General features: G+C 46.5%; 1 protein-coding gene across 1 annotated transcript in view; it reads left to right on the forward strand.

The window, feature by feature from the left end:
* The window catches only part of CTR9 (CTR9 component of Paf1/RNA polymerase II complex), a 34,064-nt gene that overhangs the window by 3,407 nt on the left and 12,667 nt on the right, over nucleotides 1-17,990 (forward strand). The window contains 10 exon segments of the mRNA XM_077453433.1: nucleotides 1,237-1,476; nucleotides 2,355-2,472; nucleotides 2,565-2,654; nucleotides 3,071-3,219; nucleotides 5,125-5,232; nucleotides 6,784-6,891; nucleotides 10,343-10,579; nucleotides 10,671-10,760; nucleotides 10,843-10,971; nucleotides 16,011-16,220. Coding sequence (XP_077309559.1) covers nucleotides 1,237-1,476; nucleotides 2,355-2,472; nucleotides 2,565-2,654; nucleotides 3,071-3,219; nucleotides 5,125-5,232; nucleotides 6,784-6,891; nucleotides 10,343-10,579; nucleotides 10,671-10,760; nucleotides 10,843-10,971; nucleotides 16,011-16,220 — 1,479 coding nt within the window.

The raw sequence follows: 17,990 nt of genomic DNA on the forward strand, positions 1-17,990 counted from the left end.
TCTGGGACCATTGTCATTTATACAGCGATCAGTGCTATAAAAATGCACCGATTACTGTGTAAATGTCACTGGCAGGGAAGAGGTTAACACTAGGGGGGAACAAGGGGTTAAAGGTGTTCCCTCGTGTGTTTCTAACTTGGGGGGTGGGACTGACTGGAGGAGACATATCACTGCTCCTAATTAGTTGGAACAGACGATCTGTCTCTCCCCTCAGAACAGGGATTTGTGTGTTTTCTGGCTCTTCTGCCCACGACTGTGGGTGGCCAGCAGTCATTGCGCCAATGGGCCATGCGCAGCGGGCACACGCATGCGCCTTCTCTATGCCTCTAAAAGGAGCCCACGTACAGGTATGGCGATTCGTGCAGGGGAGCCAACCTGCCGCTGTAAATGTACATGAGTCGGTCAGGAAGTGGTTAATGTGCCCACCACCACCGCACTCTGTTATTGATATACATTTATATAGCTCTGATTTTTATAACGCAGTGCCGTACAGAGACCACTGAGCTATTCACATAAGTCTCTGTACCAGAGGAGCTTACACTCTAATGTCCCCCCACAGTCACATTATTATATTTATTATTATTTATACATATATATAGCTCTGATGTATACCTCAGTCATGCATGCTAAACATCAAGACAGTCACATCAGTGTCAGAGGAGCTTACACTCTAATCCCCCCCCCCCCCACAGGCAAAACTATTATACATGTTATATAGCTCTGACATATACCACAGGGTCTGAACAGAGACTACTGAGCTAGTCACATCAGTCTCTGTACCAAAGAAGCTTGCACTCTAATTCAACCCCCCCCCCCAAAGTCACACACAATTATTATGATACATTTATATAGCTCTGACTTATACTGCAGTGCTGTATAATAAAATCGAGCCAGTCACATTGAAACTAATGTCAGAGCTTATGCTCCAATGCCCCCCCCCCCCCCCCCACATACAGTCAAACACTTGTTTTACATTTATATAGCTCTGATATATACCACGGTGCTGTACAGAGATCACTGAGCCAGTCACATCAGTCTCTGTACCAGAGGAGCTTACACTCCAACGTCGTCACACACACTAATGTTATACATTTAGATAGCTCTGACGTATACCGCAGTGCTTTACAGAGAGCACTGAGCCAGTCATATCGGTGTCTGTCCCAGAGAAGCTTGCACTCTAATGACCCCACCACTGGTTTAAGTGTATTCTGTAATAATGGTTCTCTTTCCCTCCAGTTGGAATATTACAAGCAAGGAAAGACGGAGGACTTTGTGAAGCTGCTGGAAGCGGCTCGCATAGATGGCAACTTAGACTACAGGGACCACGAGAAAGACCAGATGACTTGTCTGGACACTTTGGCGGCCTACTATGTCCAACAGGCCCGCAAGGAGAAGAACAAAGATGGCAAGAAGGAGCTGATCACACAGGCCACCTTGCTATATACGATGGCCGACAAGATCATCATGTACGACCAGGTGAGTGGCTTTGTCTCCGATATCTTTTCAGATTTGTATGATTATTTATCCCAGGGGGGTTCAGAGGTGGTGGTTGGGGGGAGAGTCAGCGGGTTTTATGGTCACAGTGGAAGAAAGGGATGTCATTATCCCTGTGTAAGCTCTGACATAGTGTTTTCACAGGGCTGGGGCTTGGTGTTTCTGCAGGCAATTAGACTGGCAAGGCACCATAGCGAAGGCAAGTGTATATGTGTGTGTATGTATATGTATGTATATATATATATATTATACACACACCCCACCAGACCACTGAGCCATTCACATCAGTCTCTGTACCAGAGGAGCTTACACTCTAATGTCCACCCACAGTCACATTAGTATTATCATACATTTATATAGCTCTGACATGTATACTACAGTCATGCATGCTAAACATCATCAAGACAGTCACATCAGTGTTGGAGGAGCCTTACACTCTAATGTACCCCCCCCCCCCCCCCCCCACAGTCAAAACTATTATACGTGTTTATATAGCTGACATATACCGCAGTGCTGAACAGAGAATACTGAGCTAGTCACATCAGTCTCTGTACCAGAGAAGCTTGCGCTCTAATTCAACCCCAACCCCCCCCCCAGGACCTCTCTCTCTCTATCCTGAGTTGTCCAAGTGACATATTCAATTTAACTCCCACAGTTTTGATATAAAAGAAGGTTGAATAAAACCCGTTGGGTAGATCTATATTGGGGTTTGGCTGTAGTTAATCCATGTATTGGGTGGACAGTATATTTATCTACATGGAGAAGTAGCTTGTTCCATTGGTCACTTAAGAAGGAAGCTGCAGCGGTAACACTAGGAATGTTCTCCTCTTCCCATTATTATGAATCTGTTTTCCCCTCAGAACCACTTGCTGGGAAGAGCCTGCTTCTGTCTCCTGGAGGGAGATAAGATGGACCAGGCCGATGCCCAGTTTCACTTTGTGCTTAACCAATCTCCAAACAACATCCCGGCCTTGCTTGGTAAGTAATCAGGGTGACTGTTGTATTTGTACATGACGGTGTGTTCTGCAATTCGTTGTTCTTCATTAAAAAAAATGTATAAATTCTTGCAGGAAAAGCTTGTATTTCGTTCAACAAGAAAGACTATCGAGGGGCCCTTGCCTACTATAAGAAAGCCCTACGCACCAACCCTGGGTGTCCAGGTGAGAGGAGTATTATATGTTACCTGCTGCTGACAGCTTCTAGCTTCTCTTTTCTCTCTATTGTCCACCATTTTTTGTTCCAATTGTATCATTTTATATAACAATGTGCTATGGGTGAAAAATATTCATCGCAACACCAACCTCTCTGCACTGTGTGGCCTCTGAGCCCCCCCCCAATATCTACCTTCTGTGTCACCTCTGACCTTCCAGTATCTGCTTAATGCCCGAGTACTCTCCCTGACCCCTCCAGCCCCTTTCCGCTGCATGCTTGCTTTGAGGGCCCCCAGCCAATCTTTTGTTATTGGTTTGTAGTTTCTCAGGTTTTAGACTGAAAATTAAAATCTTTTTACAGATTTTCCCCATCCTTGTGTAAAGTGTATTTGTCTGATATGAATATGGCGTTTTGTGTCCTGCAGCCGGAGTCCGCTTAGGAATGGGCCACTGTTTTGTAAAACTGAACAAGCTTGACAAGGCTCGTCTCGCCTTTGGCAGAGCTCTAGATCTCAACCCGAAATGCGTTGGAGCCCTCGTGGGCTTAGCTGTCCTTGAGCTGAACAACAAGGAGGTAAGCGGGGATGTTCGGTGTTTTTGTTTTGTGTTTTTTTTCTTTCTTTCTTTGTTTATTTTTCGAAAGTATAAGAATCCTTATATGTGCCATATTTAACACTTTTGTTGCCAGGTCCGTACAGTGGGGGGTATTACACACAATCTGGTGGCAGCCACCATTGGGATTGTGTGTGAAACTGACAGGCAGACTCCTTCCTGTCAGGTGAAAGCATTCAGGCTGGAAAAGCTACCGCCAGATTGCTCACACATGCCCCGGGTACTGATGCCCCGCCATGCTTTCCGGGCTCCGCTAACCCATCTGGGTGCCCAGGAGCTACATTGCGGGTGCCGACGGCTGGAGGGGAAGGAGCAGAACCCACATGTCCGCTCTCCTCCCCTTCTTGTCATGACACGGAAACCGACATCTATGACGTCACTTCCGGGGTCAGTCTCACCGTATCCCCGGCTAGCTCAGCCGGGAAGTAGTGTTATGCAGTGCGATCTGCATTGCAAAACATTCAATGGAGCCTAGAGGAGACATTGAGGGTCCTGTAGACCCTTGTCATGCGACTGGACGACAAGTCGCAGAACAAGTCACACAAGTGGGAAAGGGGACTAAAAAGAACCTGTCGCCTAAAAATTATATGCACTTTGTAACGTGTGTCGCAATCTACGCTTTCACATGTAAGTGCCCCGACACATGCGCTTACGTTCAAATGTATGTATATGTTGGGGTGGGGGGCCTAAAAATAAAAAAAAATAAAAATTAATGTGCTTGGGTGTAACTTAAAGAGGGATTCCACCGGAAGAAAAATGATTAAAAGCCAGCAGCTATAAATACTACAGCTGCTAACTCTTTTTTTAATAAATGGACACGCACCTGTCCCAGGGTCCAGCGATGTCGGCATCCGAGGCCAATCGATCTCTCGGCTGCTGCCGCCACCATTCTCGGTGAGGGAATCAGGAAGTGAAGCGATGCGGCTTCACTTCCCGATTCCCTACTGCGCATGCACGAGTCGCGCAACGCAATGGGAATGGTCCGCGCTGTCTCTGGGACCTGTGTCCCAGAGACAGCGCGGACCATTCCCATTGAGACAGGAAACGGCATAGACTTCCGTGGGAGTCTGCCTGGAAGTGGGTGCAAATACCTGTCTTAGACAGGTATCTGCACCCCCCCTCCCCCCTGAAAGGTGCTAACTGTGACACCGGAGGGGGTGAGGGTTCCGATGAGCGGAAGTTCCACTTTAGGGTGCAACCCCGCTTTAAAGTTACACCCAAGCGCATCAAAACATTTTCTTTAAGGCCCCCCCCCCAACATATACACACGTTTGAAAGTAAGCACATGCGCCGGGGTGCCTACGCGCGAAAGCGTAGATTGCGATACACATGTTGCATATCGCTGTGCACGCCAGAATGAGAGAAATAATTCTAACACAAAACCTCCTCCGTCTATAGAAAATATAGGGTACTGAAGTTTGTCATCATTTCACGGACGCACCCAAATTTTAAGTTATGACATATTGGGTATCTATTTACTCGGTTGAACCTCATCTTTTATATTTTGCGAAAATGTGGGTAGTTTATTACATTTTATTTTTGGTACTTTAGTGTGCTTTGCATTAATAACGTATGACACAGAAAATTGGAACTACCGTTATTATATTTTCTAGGGTGTCTGCTTTCGGAAAATAATGTTCGGGGGTTTTGTGTAATCTGCAGGCCTAAAAAAAAATTTTTTTTTTTTTTTAAACGTGTGCAAAAAAAACGCAGCAATGGCTTTGGCAGCAAAAGGGTTAATCTAATTAGGAGCACATAACGAGGCAGTAAGAAAGCAAACTCATCTTGTCTAGTCCGTGTTTTTATGTTTCTGTTGTTACTCTATGTGCTAAAATTTGTGGTTTATTTACCTTCTATGTTCCCGCAGGCCGATTCTATTAAAAATGGTGTACAATTACTGTCCAAAGCGTACACCATCGACCCAAGTAACCCTATGGTGCTCAACCACCTTGCCAACCATTTCTTCTTCAAAAAGGTGAGACGTTTAGAGCTGCTTAATCTTTACAGGTAAATCATGTTGCTCAAAAATCCTACTAACAGCCCTAATGTGGTTGTAAAGGCTGAAGGTTTTTTTTTTTTTTTATCTTGATGCATTCGGATAAAAAAAACCTGTGTGCGGCAGCCTCCCTAATGCTCACCTGAGTCCATTTCTATCCAGTGATGTCGCCCTCCTCATTGGCTGAGACAGCCATTGGCTGCCCCTCCTGTCAATCAAAGTCAGTGAGCGAATGAGGAGAGAGAGAGATGGGGGCAGGGCCTAGCCACGGCTGTGTGTCTGAATGGACTCAGCATAGCAAGCTGCTTGCTGTGGGGGCACTAGTCAGGAGGGAGGGGCCAGGAGAGCAGAAGAGGGACCCGAGAAGAGGAGGATTGGGGCTGCTCTGTGCAAGACCATTGCAACAACACGGGTAAATATAACCTTTATTTTTAAGAAAGGAAAAAAAAAAAAAAAGACTACAATCTCTTTAAAAAGTTGTATTTTCTTTATCTGTGAGCTGTCACCAATCGGTAGGCTTTGGAGAACGTTATTAATCATTTGGACCCCAATAGATGACATTTAGCTTCTTCCTGAATGGGTGGGCTGATTATGGTTGCCTACGTTGTTCAGAGGTGTGATAGATTAAAAGAGGAGTAAAGGTTTTTTAAAAAAAATTTTTTCCCCGACCATAATTGCCTAGGTGGATGCTGCTTCTGTCTCCTGGCACCTCCACACTGAGAACCGAGCGATGGAACACCGCAGATCATTCAGTTCTGACTTTTCAGCGAGCAGAGAGATGCAGGCTGTCAGTCACCAGCTCTCTACTCTTCTCCCTCCTCGCTCACTGGAGCACTTTGAGTAGAATGTTGTGGGCGGAAGCCAGATTGTAGGGGGTCGAGAAGGTTGTTGTCCATAAGGTAGCTACTCATTTGGTCATGGACAAGGCGTTCGATGAGCTTGGAGGCAAACGGGAGCAGGGAGATGGCTCTTAAGTTGTTCAAACAGGTGGGGTCTAGTGAGGGTTTTTTTGAGTATGGGGGTAACCAGTGCATGTTTGAGCAGGGAAGGAAAGGTGCTTTAAAGTGATTCTAAAGGCAGAATGCATTTTATGCGTTAAGATAAAAAAAAAAACTGTGCAGCCCCCCCCCCCCGAGACACAGCAGCAGTGCCATTGGCCCCTGCTTCTCTCAAAGTTAGTTAGCTTATCAGGAGAGAGAGTGGGGGCATGAATGGACACACAGAGCTGTGGCTCGGCTTGGGTGCCCCCCATGGCAAGCTGCTGTGGTGGTGATACTCGACAGGACGGAGGGGCCAAGAGAGCCGGCTTGAGGCTTGGGACCTGAGAAGAGGAGGATCTGGACTGCTCTGTGCAAAACCATTACAAGGAGAAGGTAGGTATGATGTGTTTGTTAAAAAAAAAAAAAAAAAAAATATATATATATATATATATATATATATATATATATATATATATATATATCTCACTTTTAAGCTTGAATTATGAGAACTGGTTGAGTTGGCACATTACTAATTGGTTTCTTCATGCAGGATTACAGCAAAGTGCAGCACTTGGCCCTCCATGCGTTTCACAACACAGAAGTTGAAGCTATGCAAGCTGAGAGCTGCTACCAGCTGGCCAGGTCATTCCATGTACAGGTAAGATGGTGTGAAGAATGTTTTAGATTGTGTGCACTAGGATATTATTGGAAACTCATTGGACTCCAGACAGAGTTCTGCTGTCCTGACCCCCCTGACCCCCCCCCCCCCCCAGTGAATGAATGTAGAGAAGGGGAGAAATCCTTTTTTGGATGTCCTTTAACCTTCCGGACCGCCCTCTGCATATCTACTGCGGCAGGGCGGCCCGTCTGTGCAAAATCACTTACCAGTATGTGATTTTTTTTCTGCATGCGGTGTAGGGGGATGCACGGACACATGCCACCGGAGCACCACTCCTGCTGTGATTGGACACAGCAGGAGCTAATCGGCAGCTCCAGTGGCCGTGATGGTTGTCGCGACCCGCCGATCGTTCAGTTTTTTTATTTTTATTTTTTTGCTCCAGTGTATCCATCCTCCCAAAGACGCACTTAACCCCTTGATCACCCCCTGGTATTAACCTCTTCCCTGCCATGTGTCATTTATACTGCGACAGTACTTTTTTTGCACTGATCACTGTATTGGTGTCACTGGTCCCCAAAAAGTGTCACTTGGTGTCCAACTCGTCTGCCGCAGTCCCGCAAAACAATGGATGATCACCCCAATACTAGTGAAAAAAATTAAAAAGTCCCTAAATCTATCCCATAGTTGTAGACTCTATATAACTTTGGGAATGTTTTATAGCAGAAAGTAAAAAATTGCTTTTGTATTCAAAATTTTACTTTATTTTATTTTTTTTGCCCGCGTCATTGGATTTGATTGACAGCAGCGGGAGCCAATGGCTGCACTGCTATCAATCTATCCAATCAGGACACGAGACACCAACCGGGGCTGATGTGCTCATTCCCGTCGTGGAAATTATGGGGCTGTGGGGGGTTTTGCTGCTGCAGTACAGAAGGTTTTTTTTACACCTTGGATGCATAGAATGCATTAAGGTGAAAAACGCAGATGATTTACAACCCCTTTAACTACTTGCCGCCCGTCCACCGTCATATGACGGCAGAGCGGTGCAGCTCTTGTTCTGGGCCACCGCCACATGATGGCAGCCCAGAAGGGCTGCTCCCGCGAGGGCGCGCATCGTGGCCACGCTATGTTGCTAAGACACGGTGCGCTTCCCTCCCCCCCCCCCCCCCATCTGTGGAAAGAGCCGAGTTCTCTGCTCTTTAAACATGTGATAGGCTGTGTCCAATCGCAGTCGGTCACATGTCAACAAGGAAGTGCTGGTAATCTGCTCTCCTCGCCTCACACTGACAGAGTGTGTGGCGAGGAGAGCCAATCAGCGGCATCTCCTCACAAGGGACCATTTAGGAATGTAATCAGGGGAACTGATCATCAGTGCCCTGATTACAATAGTAAAAAATAAAAAAAAAGGCCCACCAATGCCAAAGATCGGTGTTCACTACTGCCCAAAAGTTCCACCAATAAGTGCCTTTTAGCGATGCCAGTCAATGCTGGCAATCAATGCCGCCTATCAGTGCTGCCCATCAATGCCCATTACTGCAGTCAATCAATGCCCGTCAGTGTCGCCCATCAGTGTCCATCAGTACCGCCTATTAATGCCCACAAGTGGCACCTATCAGCATGCGGCATATTGGTGCCCATAAGTGCCACCTCATCAATGCCCACCAGTTCAGCCTATCTGTGCCGCCTCATCAGTGCACATCAGTGAAGGCGAAAAATTACTTAGTTACAAAATTTACTGACAGAAAAAAAGTGAAAAAACATTTTTATTTTTTTTTCAAAATTTTTGGTCTTTTTTTTTTTTTGGGAAAAAAATAAATAAAAAAACCCAGCAGTGATTAAATACCCCCAAAAGAAAGCTCTATTTGTGTGAAGAAAATGATAAAAAATTTTGTGTGGATACAGTATAGCATGACCGCGCAATTGTCATTCAAAGTGTGACAGCGCTGAAAGCTGAAAAATGGCCTGGGCGGGAAGGGGGTGAAAGAGCCTGGTAGGCAAGTGGTTAATGACCAGGCCAATTTTGTGATACGGCACTGCATCATTTTAACTGACAATTGCACAGTCGTGCGACGCTGTACCCAAATGAAATTGATGTCCCCCCCCCCCCCCCCACAAATAGAGCTTTCTTCTGGTGGTATTTAATCGCCTCTGCAGTTTTTTATTTTTTGCGCTATAAAGTATAAACAAAAACTGACAATTTTGAAAGAAAAACATTTTTTACTTTCTGTTATAATACATATCCAAAAAATCTAAACAAATTTATTGATCAGTTTAGGCCAATATGTATTCTGCTACAAAAAATAAATCGCAATAAGCATATGATTGGTTTGCGCAAAAGTTATAGCATCTACAAAAAGGTGGATAGATTTTCGAGACTTTTAAAACAATTTTTTTTTTAATTGCTTTTACTAGTAATGGCGGCGATCTATTTTTTTTTTTTTTTTTTTTTTTTGTGTTGAACTGAAACATTGCAGCGGACAAATCTGACCCCCAAGTGACACTTTTTGGGGTAGCACAGTGGTGTAGTGGGTAGCACTCTCACCTAGCAGTAAAAAGGGTTGCTGGTTCGAATCCCAACCACAACATCTACCTGCCTGGAGTTTGCATGTTCTCCCTGTGCCTGCGTGGGTTTCCTCCAGGTACTCCGGTTTCCTCCCATGCTCCAAAGACATGCAGGTAGGTTAATTGGCTTCTGTCCAAAATTGACCCTAGTATATGAATGGGGATTGTGGGCTCCTTGAGGGTAGGGACCGATGTGAGTGTGCAATGGATAGGGACAATTGTAGACACTCACTCGGGTTGAACTGGCTTACTAGCTATGTAAACTATCAATGTATAAATGTCACTGGCAGGGAAGGGGTTAACACAAGGAGTTAACACTAGGGGGCGATCAAGGGGTTAACTGTTCCTTGGGTGTGTTCTGTGTGGGGGGGGTGAACTTGCTGGGACAACATAGAGATCGCTGTTCCTGATCACTAGGGACAGCAGATCGCTGAGTTGGCCCTTGTCAGAACGGGGATCCGCCTTGTTTACAGAGATCCCTGTTCTGCCTCTCTGTACCGCAGGTGGCCGGCAGACATTGAGTCCGCCTGACCACATACCACATGCACGGACCAACGTACATGTACATTTCTCCCCAATAAGGGCTTTTTGACTAAGGGTCGGTTCACACTGGGACGACTTGTCAGGCCCTAATCGGATCGAGCTCCGACTTAGAAAAAGGTTCCTGTACGCAGCGGTCATGTCCAGGTCGCCTGAGGCAGTCGCGCTGCCTCAGTGTGAACCGGACCTAAGGGAAAAGAGTAGGAGAGGGCATGGCAGTGAGCATTGTATCAGTCTGGCTTTGTGAGTTTGCACTGCTTGCAATAAAGCTTGTTGAAAATAATTTAAAAAAGCAGCAGATTTTAGCTTGCTATCGAAGCGCCCGTTTTTCACCTGTGCTCCGGCCCTCATCTCTTCTAATAGCACTTGTGTTGTCTCTCTTATTTAGGAGGACTACGACCAGGCCTTCCAGTACTACTATCAGGCCACGCAGTTTGCAGCAGCCTCTTTTGTGCTGCCGTTCTTCGGCTTGGGACAGATGTACATTTACAGAGGGGATAAGGAGAACGCGGCACAATGTTTTGAAAAAGTCCTGAAGGCCTATCCCAATAACTACGAGACCATGAAGATCCTGGGCTCCCTGTACGCCGGCTCCGATGACCAGGAGAAACGGGACACGGCAAAGGTTTGTCTGAGCAAAGCTTTGCTCTGTAATCTCTACATTGAGGGAAATGCAGAATTTTGTATGAATAATGACCTCTCTCTTGTGGTCACAGAGCCACCTGAAGAAGGTCACCGAGCAGTACCCAGACGATGTGGAGGCGTGGATTGAGCTTGCACAGATTTTGGAGCAGACGGATATCCAGGTGAAGATGGGTTTTCTAAAGTTCCTGTTTGATCTTCCGGTATGGAGTTTTTGGATGTGAAACCATTTTTTGTTTTTTGTAGAATGCCTTGTCTGCGTACGGGACGGCTACCAGGATTCTGCAGGAGAAGGTGCAAGCCGACGTCCCTCCAGAAATTCTGAACAATGTGGGCGCTCTTCATTTCCGCCTGGGGAACCTGGGTGAAGCTAAGGTATTGTCATGTGTTTTTTGTTTTTTTTTGTTTTTTTTAATTATAACAATACAGTTAAAGCGTATTTCCACCCAAAAGTGGAACTTCCGCTTTAAGCACTCCTCGCCCCCTTACATGCTACATTTGGCATGTAATTTTTGTTTGGGGGGGGGCTTGTTTTGAGAGGGACTTCCTGTCCCACTTCCCTCTCTAGGCGGCGACTCCTCTCCCCCTAGGCGACCCCTCCCTCCCCGCAATCTTCTGAGACACGTCACAGGTCCCAGAAAATTGCCTGGCCGCTAGCGGAGCGCAGTGCAGTGTGCGCCCGGTCATGAAGCCTTAAGCTGTCACGGTGTCAGAAACCATGAAACAGACAGAGACAGAAGTACAATCAAATCACATTTATTTATTAATAAAAATAAAAAGGTAAATAGAAAAAAGCATAGTCAAGCATAGCCAGAGTCCTGTAGCCAGATCGGGTAGTCGGCCAGTCTAAAGTTCATTAACCAGATCGGGAAATCAGCCAGGCCAGAAGTCAGGGATCCAAGGAGAGCAACTGCAAGCAGGATAAGAAGCCAGTCTTGAAACAAACAGCAGGAGATGGTTCCTTGTGATGTGACCAACGTGAAGGCAAAGCAAAAGTGAGATGGAAGGCTTTAAATAGGCAGGTCAGACGAGCATCATCGGGAACAGCTGGTAACTGTGGAAAGAGAAGAGAGCTGACAATTGGCCAACAGCTGAGCGGCCAGCCCAGAGGAGGAAGGGCTAAGCCAGCCCTGACACAGTCGGGTGGCCGCAGTTGCTATGATGGCGCCGCAGATAGTAGCGAGGCTCCGTGTGACCACATCGCTGGACCGTGGGACTGGAGAGTGTGTTTATTAAAAGTCAGCAGCTACACTTTTTTTTTTTTTTTCTCTAGTCTACTTCCAGGACAGCATAACCTAAGTAGGCCTGCCGTCCTGGAAGATATCCTAGGAAAACGGTTATTGGTAAGTAACTGTCAATTTTCTCTAATCTTCCAGAACAGCAGGCCTACTTGGGTTATGCCGTCCTGGAAGATATCCTAGGAAAACAGCTTTTTTTTTTTTGTAGCTGCTGACTTTTAATAAACTAAAAAACAGGTGGAACTCCGCTTTAAAGTGGAACTTCACTCTCTCTCAATCAACACTGACTTAGTAATCATAATGCTGCTAGCATTAGGAAATGGTTATAAAAGTATATTATATTTACTTGTGTTTTAAAGAGGAACTGCAGTCAGCTGAAGCTGCTGCCTGTTTACTTCCTGGATTTACACAGACACACGGAGGCATAACCCCTTTAAAGAGGAACTGCAGTCTGCTCACATAATTTGTAATAAAAACTTCTTTGCCATTTTGAAGCTTCCCTCCAACCACTTTGCATATTATTTTATATATACTGTGATTCTGTACTTGCCAAATATGCTGCAGAAATCTCCCTCCACTGAGTCTGGCTGCAGCCATTTTAACTGTGGGCAGCTGAAGCTGCTGCTTGTTCACTTCCTGGATTTACAGACGCACACCTCCAGCTCTGCAGCTCTTATTGGCCCTCTTAAGACTCCCCCCCCCCCCCCCTTCCTGGCAAACTCTCACAAGAGACAGAGCAAGCTGTGAAAGGTTATAAGCCTAGACTAGTGACCAGATAAAATACAGGAAGTGGGCTGTATAAGGGATTTACTGGCAAAAAAAATGTTTTACTATCCAAAGTTAAAACAACAAGAACAGAAGATTTATTAGATGGAAAGATGAAGAAATGTCGGCACCCGAAGCCGATCTCTCGATCGTCTCTGTGGTGCTGCCGCCGCCATCTTGGGTATGGGAATCAGGAAGTGGAGCCTTTCGGCTTCATTTCCCGGTTACCTACTGCGCATGCGCGAGTCACGCTGCGCAATAAGGATGGTCCCGCTGCCTCTGGGATCTGTGTGTTTCCCAGCAGGCAGCGGGGGACTTTCGGAAAGGGGCGTAATCTACGCCCCTTTCCGCAGATAGCTATGCCGGAAGTGGGTGCAGATACCTGTACTGTACAGGTACCTGCACCCCCCTCCCCCCTGAAAGGTGCCAATTATGGCGCCGGAGGGGGGGAGGATTCCAATGAGCGGAAGGTCCACTTTAGGGTGGATCTCCGCTTTAAAATGTGTTTTGGGTTTGTGGTGCTCAGATGACGTGCAGTTCCACTATAAAGCCTTTAAATGTATGTTCTCATTTAAAATTGATAGTTGAAGGGATTGTGAAATCTAAACATTTTTTTTTTTACCTTAATGCATTCCTTGCATTAAGGTAAAAAAATGTTTAGGTGTCTGCATCACCTCCTCAGCCCCTCTTTACTTACCTGAGACCCCTTTCGATCCAACGCCGTGCACGTCCGCAGATCATTTCTCCCCTCGCTTCCGGGTCTCGCTGGCTTTGCTGGGGGTAACTGGGAGCCATTGGCTTCCAGTGCTGTCAATCAAAGCCAGTGATGATGGAGCCGAGTCCCACTGTCTTTGACGATGGACACAGCAGAGAAACGCCGGTGAGCACTCGTGAGCGGCTTCCCAATGGGGGGGGGGGCGCTGGACAGAGAGGAGGGGCCAGGAGCGGCGGCAGGGTTATTTGGAAAGAGGAGGTTCCCATTGCACAGAGTAGGTGGTTTATAACGTGCACTTTTTTCCCCTTAAAATCAGGGGAAAATTGTAAGTGCGTGTTATACGCCGATCCCCCGCCGATTGTGAGCTTCTCTGCGGCTTTCGGCCGTTCCCTGGTGGCTCAGTATTTTTTACTTTCTTGTATAAATACATATCCAAAAAAAACTAATTTTATTCATCAGTTTAGGCCAATATGTATTCTGCTACATATTTTTGGTATACTACTTCTACTACATATTTTTGGCGACCAGTGACACCAGTACAGTGATCAGGGCTAAAAGGAAAAAAAAAAATCACTGTATAAATGGCACTGGCAGGGAAAGGGTTAACACTAGTGGTGATCAAAGGGTTAAGTGTTCCCTAGGGAGGTTTTTACAAAGTTTCAGGGGGGTGGGCTCAGGGAGTAGAGAGATCGCTGTTCCTGATCACTAGGAACAGCTGATCTCTCGTCTCATCTGTCAGAACGGGAATCTGCCTTGTTTACAAAGGCAGATCCCCCCCCCCCCCCCCATTCTGCCTCTGTCCCACGATCAAGGCCGCCGGACCCACGGGCGAGCGCCTGTGTTGTGCAGCGGGGGCGCACCCGCAAAAAGTCAGTGCATGAACCCAACGTACCAGTACATCATTTCGCGTAGCCAAACCAACTTGCCGCAGTGCCTGCGGTGGCTGGTCGGCAACTGGTTAATCTCCTACACAGACAAACACAAGAGCTGACAGGCAGGGAGGGAGGGGGAGAGCAACGGATGATGGAGGCATGTAAACTGACCATGGTGATCAAAAAAAAATGTTCCTCACTTGAAGCCAGTGAAAGCTGGAATTGCCATAACACGTCTCATCTCATAGGTGGGGGTTCAAAGTCTTGCAGGTGGTGAATGATCAGAGAAGAACAAGTTCATCTTTTATTTGGCTTTCATAGTAAGCAAAGTGAATAGGACCGAGATTACTTGTGTAAATATCTTCACATATCATTCTCTGCAGCTATTACCCTTTGTACATTTTGTATTGAACTGTACTGTAATTGTGTTGCCCCCCCCTATACATTGTAAAGAGTAAACTGTTGGCGCTATATAAATCGTGTATAATATAAATATATATAATATGTGTGTCAGGCATCTACTGGCCATCGGGACTACCGGGAGTTTCCCGGTGGGCCGATGGCTCAGTGGGCCACTCTGATGTAAGGGGGCTGGTGATGGGACACTCTGTTGTAAGGGGGCTGGTGATGGGACACTCTGATGTAAGGGGTGCTGATGGGACACTCTGATGTAAGAGGGCTGGTGATGGGACACTCTGATGTTAGGTGGTGCTGATGGGACACTCTGATGTTAGGTGGTGCTGATGGGACACTCTGTTGTAAGGGGGCTGGTGATGGGACACTCTGTTGTAAGGGGGCTGGTGATGGGACACTCTGTTGTAAGGGGGCTGGTGATGGGACACTCTGTTGTAAGGGGGCTGGTGAAGGGACACTCTGTTGTAAGGGGCTGGTGATGGGACACTCTGTTGTAAGGGGGCTGGTGATGGGACACTCTGATGTAAGGGGGTGCTGATGGGACACTCTGATGTAAGAGGGCTGGTAATGGGACACTGATGTAAGGTGGCTGGTAATGGGACACTCTGATGTAAGGGGGCTGGTGATGGGACACTCTGATGTAAGGAGGCTGGTGATGGGACACTCTGATGTAAGGGAGGCTGTGATGGGACACTCTGTTGTAAGGGGCTGGTGATGGGACACTCTGTTGTAAGGGGGCTGGTGATGGGACACTCTGTTGTAAGGGGGCTGGTGATGGGACACTCTGTTGTAAGGGGGCTGGTGATGGGACACTCTGTTGTAAGGGGGCTGGTGATGGGACACTCTGTTGTAAGGGGGCTGGTGATGGGACGCTCTGTTGTAAGGGGGCTGGTGATGGGACACTCTGTTGTAAGGGGGCTGGTGATGGGACACTCTGTTGTAAGGGGGCTGGTGATGGGACACTCTGATGTAAGGGGGTGCTGATGGGACACTCTGATGTAAGAGGGCTGGTAATGGGACACTGATGTAAGGTGGCTGGTAATGGGACACTCTGATGTAAGGGGGCTGGTGATGGGACACTCTGATGTAAGGGGGCTGGTGATGGGACACTCTGTTGTAAGGGGGCTGGTGATGGGACACTCTGTTGTAAGGGGGCTGGTGATGGACACTCTGTTGTAAGGGGGCTGTGATGGGACACTCTGTTGTAAGGGGGCTGGTGATGGGACACTCTGTTGTAAGGGGGCTGGTGATGGGACACTCTGATGGAAGGGGGCTGCTGATGGGACACTCAAAATGTAAGTGGGCCGGTCTGGATGAAGTCCAGGGCCAAATTTCTGTCCCAGTCCAGCCCTGATGTGCGTGTTGTCATCGGTACTAATTAAGTTAGTAATTCGTAATACTATTTTGCAGAAATATTTCATGGCATCCTTAGACCGCGCCAAAGCAGAAGCCGAACACGATGAACATTATTACAGCGCCATTTCCGTCACCACCACCTACAACTTGGCCAGGTTGTTTGAGGCTCTGTGTGAATTTCACGAATCTGAGAAACTCTATAAGAACATTCTAAGAGAACATCCAAACTACGTGGACTGTAAGTGGTGGCCTAAAAATGTTGCGTAAACTCCAAAATATTAACATTATGCCAAAGCTGAACAGATATGGATGTATAGATAGCAGCACTTCTTCCAACATGTAAACAAAAGGTTGTCTGCAAGAAAGTCGCAGCGTTTGAGGATGAAGATGAATAGCGTAAGAAGGGAGAGATGGCAAGTCTTTGAGCAAGTTAACTGGAATGTACAATGATTGTAGTGCCCAAAAATCGTTATCAGGGCCCCCACCTCATCTAGCTCTTTCAGCTTTAGAGAATAGAGGGACGAGGGCACTTCTGTAATGCCTTGTGCGCACGGTCGGACATTCCGACGACAAAATCCGTCAGATTTTTTTTCCCGACGGATTTTGGCCCAAACGGTCGCACAAAGTTGTCGGAAAATCCGATCGTTCTGAACGCGGTGACGTACAACACGTACCTCGGGACTATAAAGAGGGCAGTAGCCAATAGCTTTCGTTTTGTATTTATTTATTTTTTTGCGCACGCGTGGTACTTTGTCCGTTTTGAATTGCCTACACATGATCGGAATTTAAACGATTGGATTTTGTCGTCGGAAAATTTTAGATCCAGCTCTCTCAAACTTTGCGTGTTGGAAATTCTGACGGAAAAAGTCAGATGGAGCCCACACACGATTGGATTTTCCGACAACAACATCCGATCGCACATTTTCCGTCGGAAAGTCTGACCGTGTGTACAGGCCATAAGAGTTATTCCTCCAGTACCAACAGCAAACTTCTAGTCAATTTAAGCAGCAACATATGGTGGTAGAAATGTCACTTGCAGCAGCACTTCAGAGAGGAGAAGATGGCCAGATGGTTTGCCTGGCTTCTGGAACCATGCCAGACCGCATGGAACTGCAAGCGACGACGGGGGGGGGGGGGGGGGGGGGGTGGTCTTATGGAGATGCAGAGCTCAGGAGCGAGCACACGCAAGTGCCCCTATAGCTAGAGGCTTGCTATGGGGCACTCGGCAGGGGAGGGGGCGGAAACAGAAGTGTGGGTGGGGGACCCTAAAAGAGAAGGATCATGGCTTCTCTGTGCAAAACTATTACAGAGAGCAGGTTAAGTATGACATGTTTGTTATATATAAAAAAAAAAAAATGAGCCTTTCATTATGCTCAAAACCATACAACTACCACTCCATGCAACTACCACTCCATGCAACTACCACTCCATGCAACTACCACTCCATGCAACCCTGTGGTTTTCTTTACTCTTCTTTTAAAAGATACTAAATATTTGGTCAGAATCTTAAGTCACATTCTCTAGTTTGGGAGTCGAAAGGGAGGAGCTATAATGACAGGCTGGGTACTGATGGGGGAACCTCGGGAGGGGGGGTGGGGTAGGGGGTGGAAGCAGTGAAGGCCTTGAGATTGAGCCAGTCAGTTGGGGTTTTATTTTATTTTTTTGTTTTAGTAGATTTTGTCTCTGGACCCCATTGTTGGGGGTCAGGAGAAAGGGTTTTTTTTTTTTTTTTTTTTTTTTTTTCTTCCTAAAGTAGTTAAGTCAAGGTATATGTAATATAGGTTAACAATTGTAATCGTTGCATATTAGATAGATATATTTCGGAGGTTACTATTTGATAATGAATTTTCACTTGGGTGGTGTATTTATAATCTGTATTAACCTCATATCTTTAGTTTATAAATGTAATATGTTCCAATCTTGGCTTATTTGTTATATATGCTTAGCGAAGCTGGTCGTCACTTTTTCTTTGATTCTAAAAAAAAAAAAAAAAAGTTTATTCTTATTTGTTATATTTTTTATATGTTTGGTTAT

The sequence above is a fragment of the Lithobates pipiens genome, unplaced genomic scaffold, assembly GCF_037356315.1.
Source record: "Lithobates pipiens isolate NorthernLeopardFrog02 unplaced genomic scaffold, aLitPip1_a1.2 Scaffold_24, whole genome shotgun sequence".
NCBI classification, from domain to species: Eukaryota; Metazoa; Chordata; class Amphibia; order Anura; family Ranidae; genus Lithobates; species Lithobates pipiens.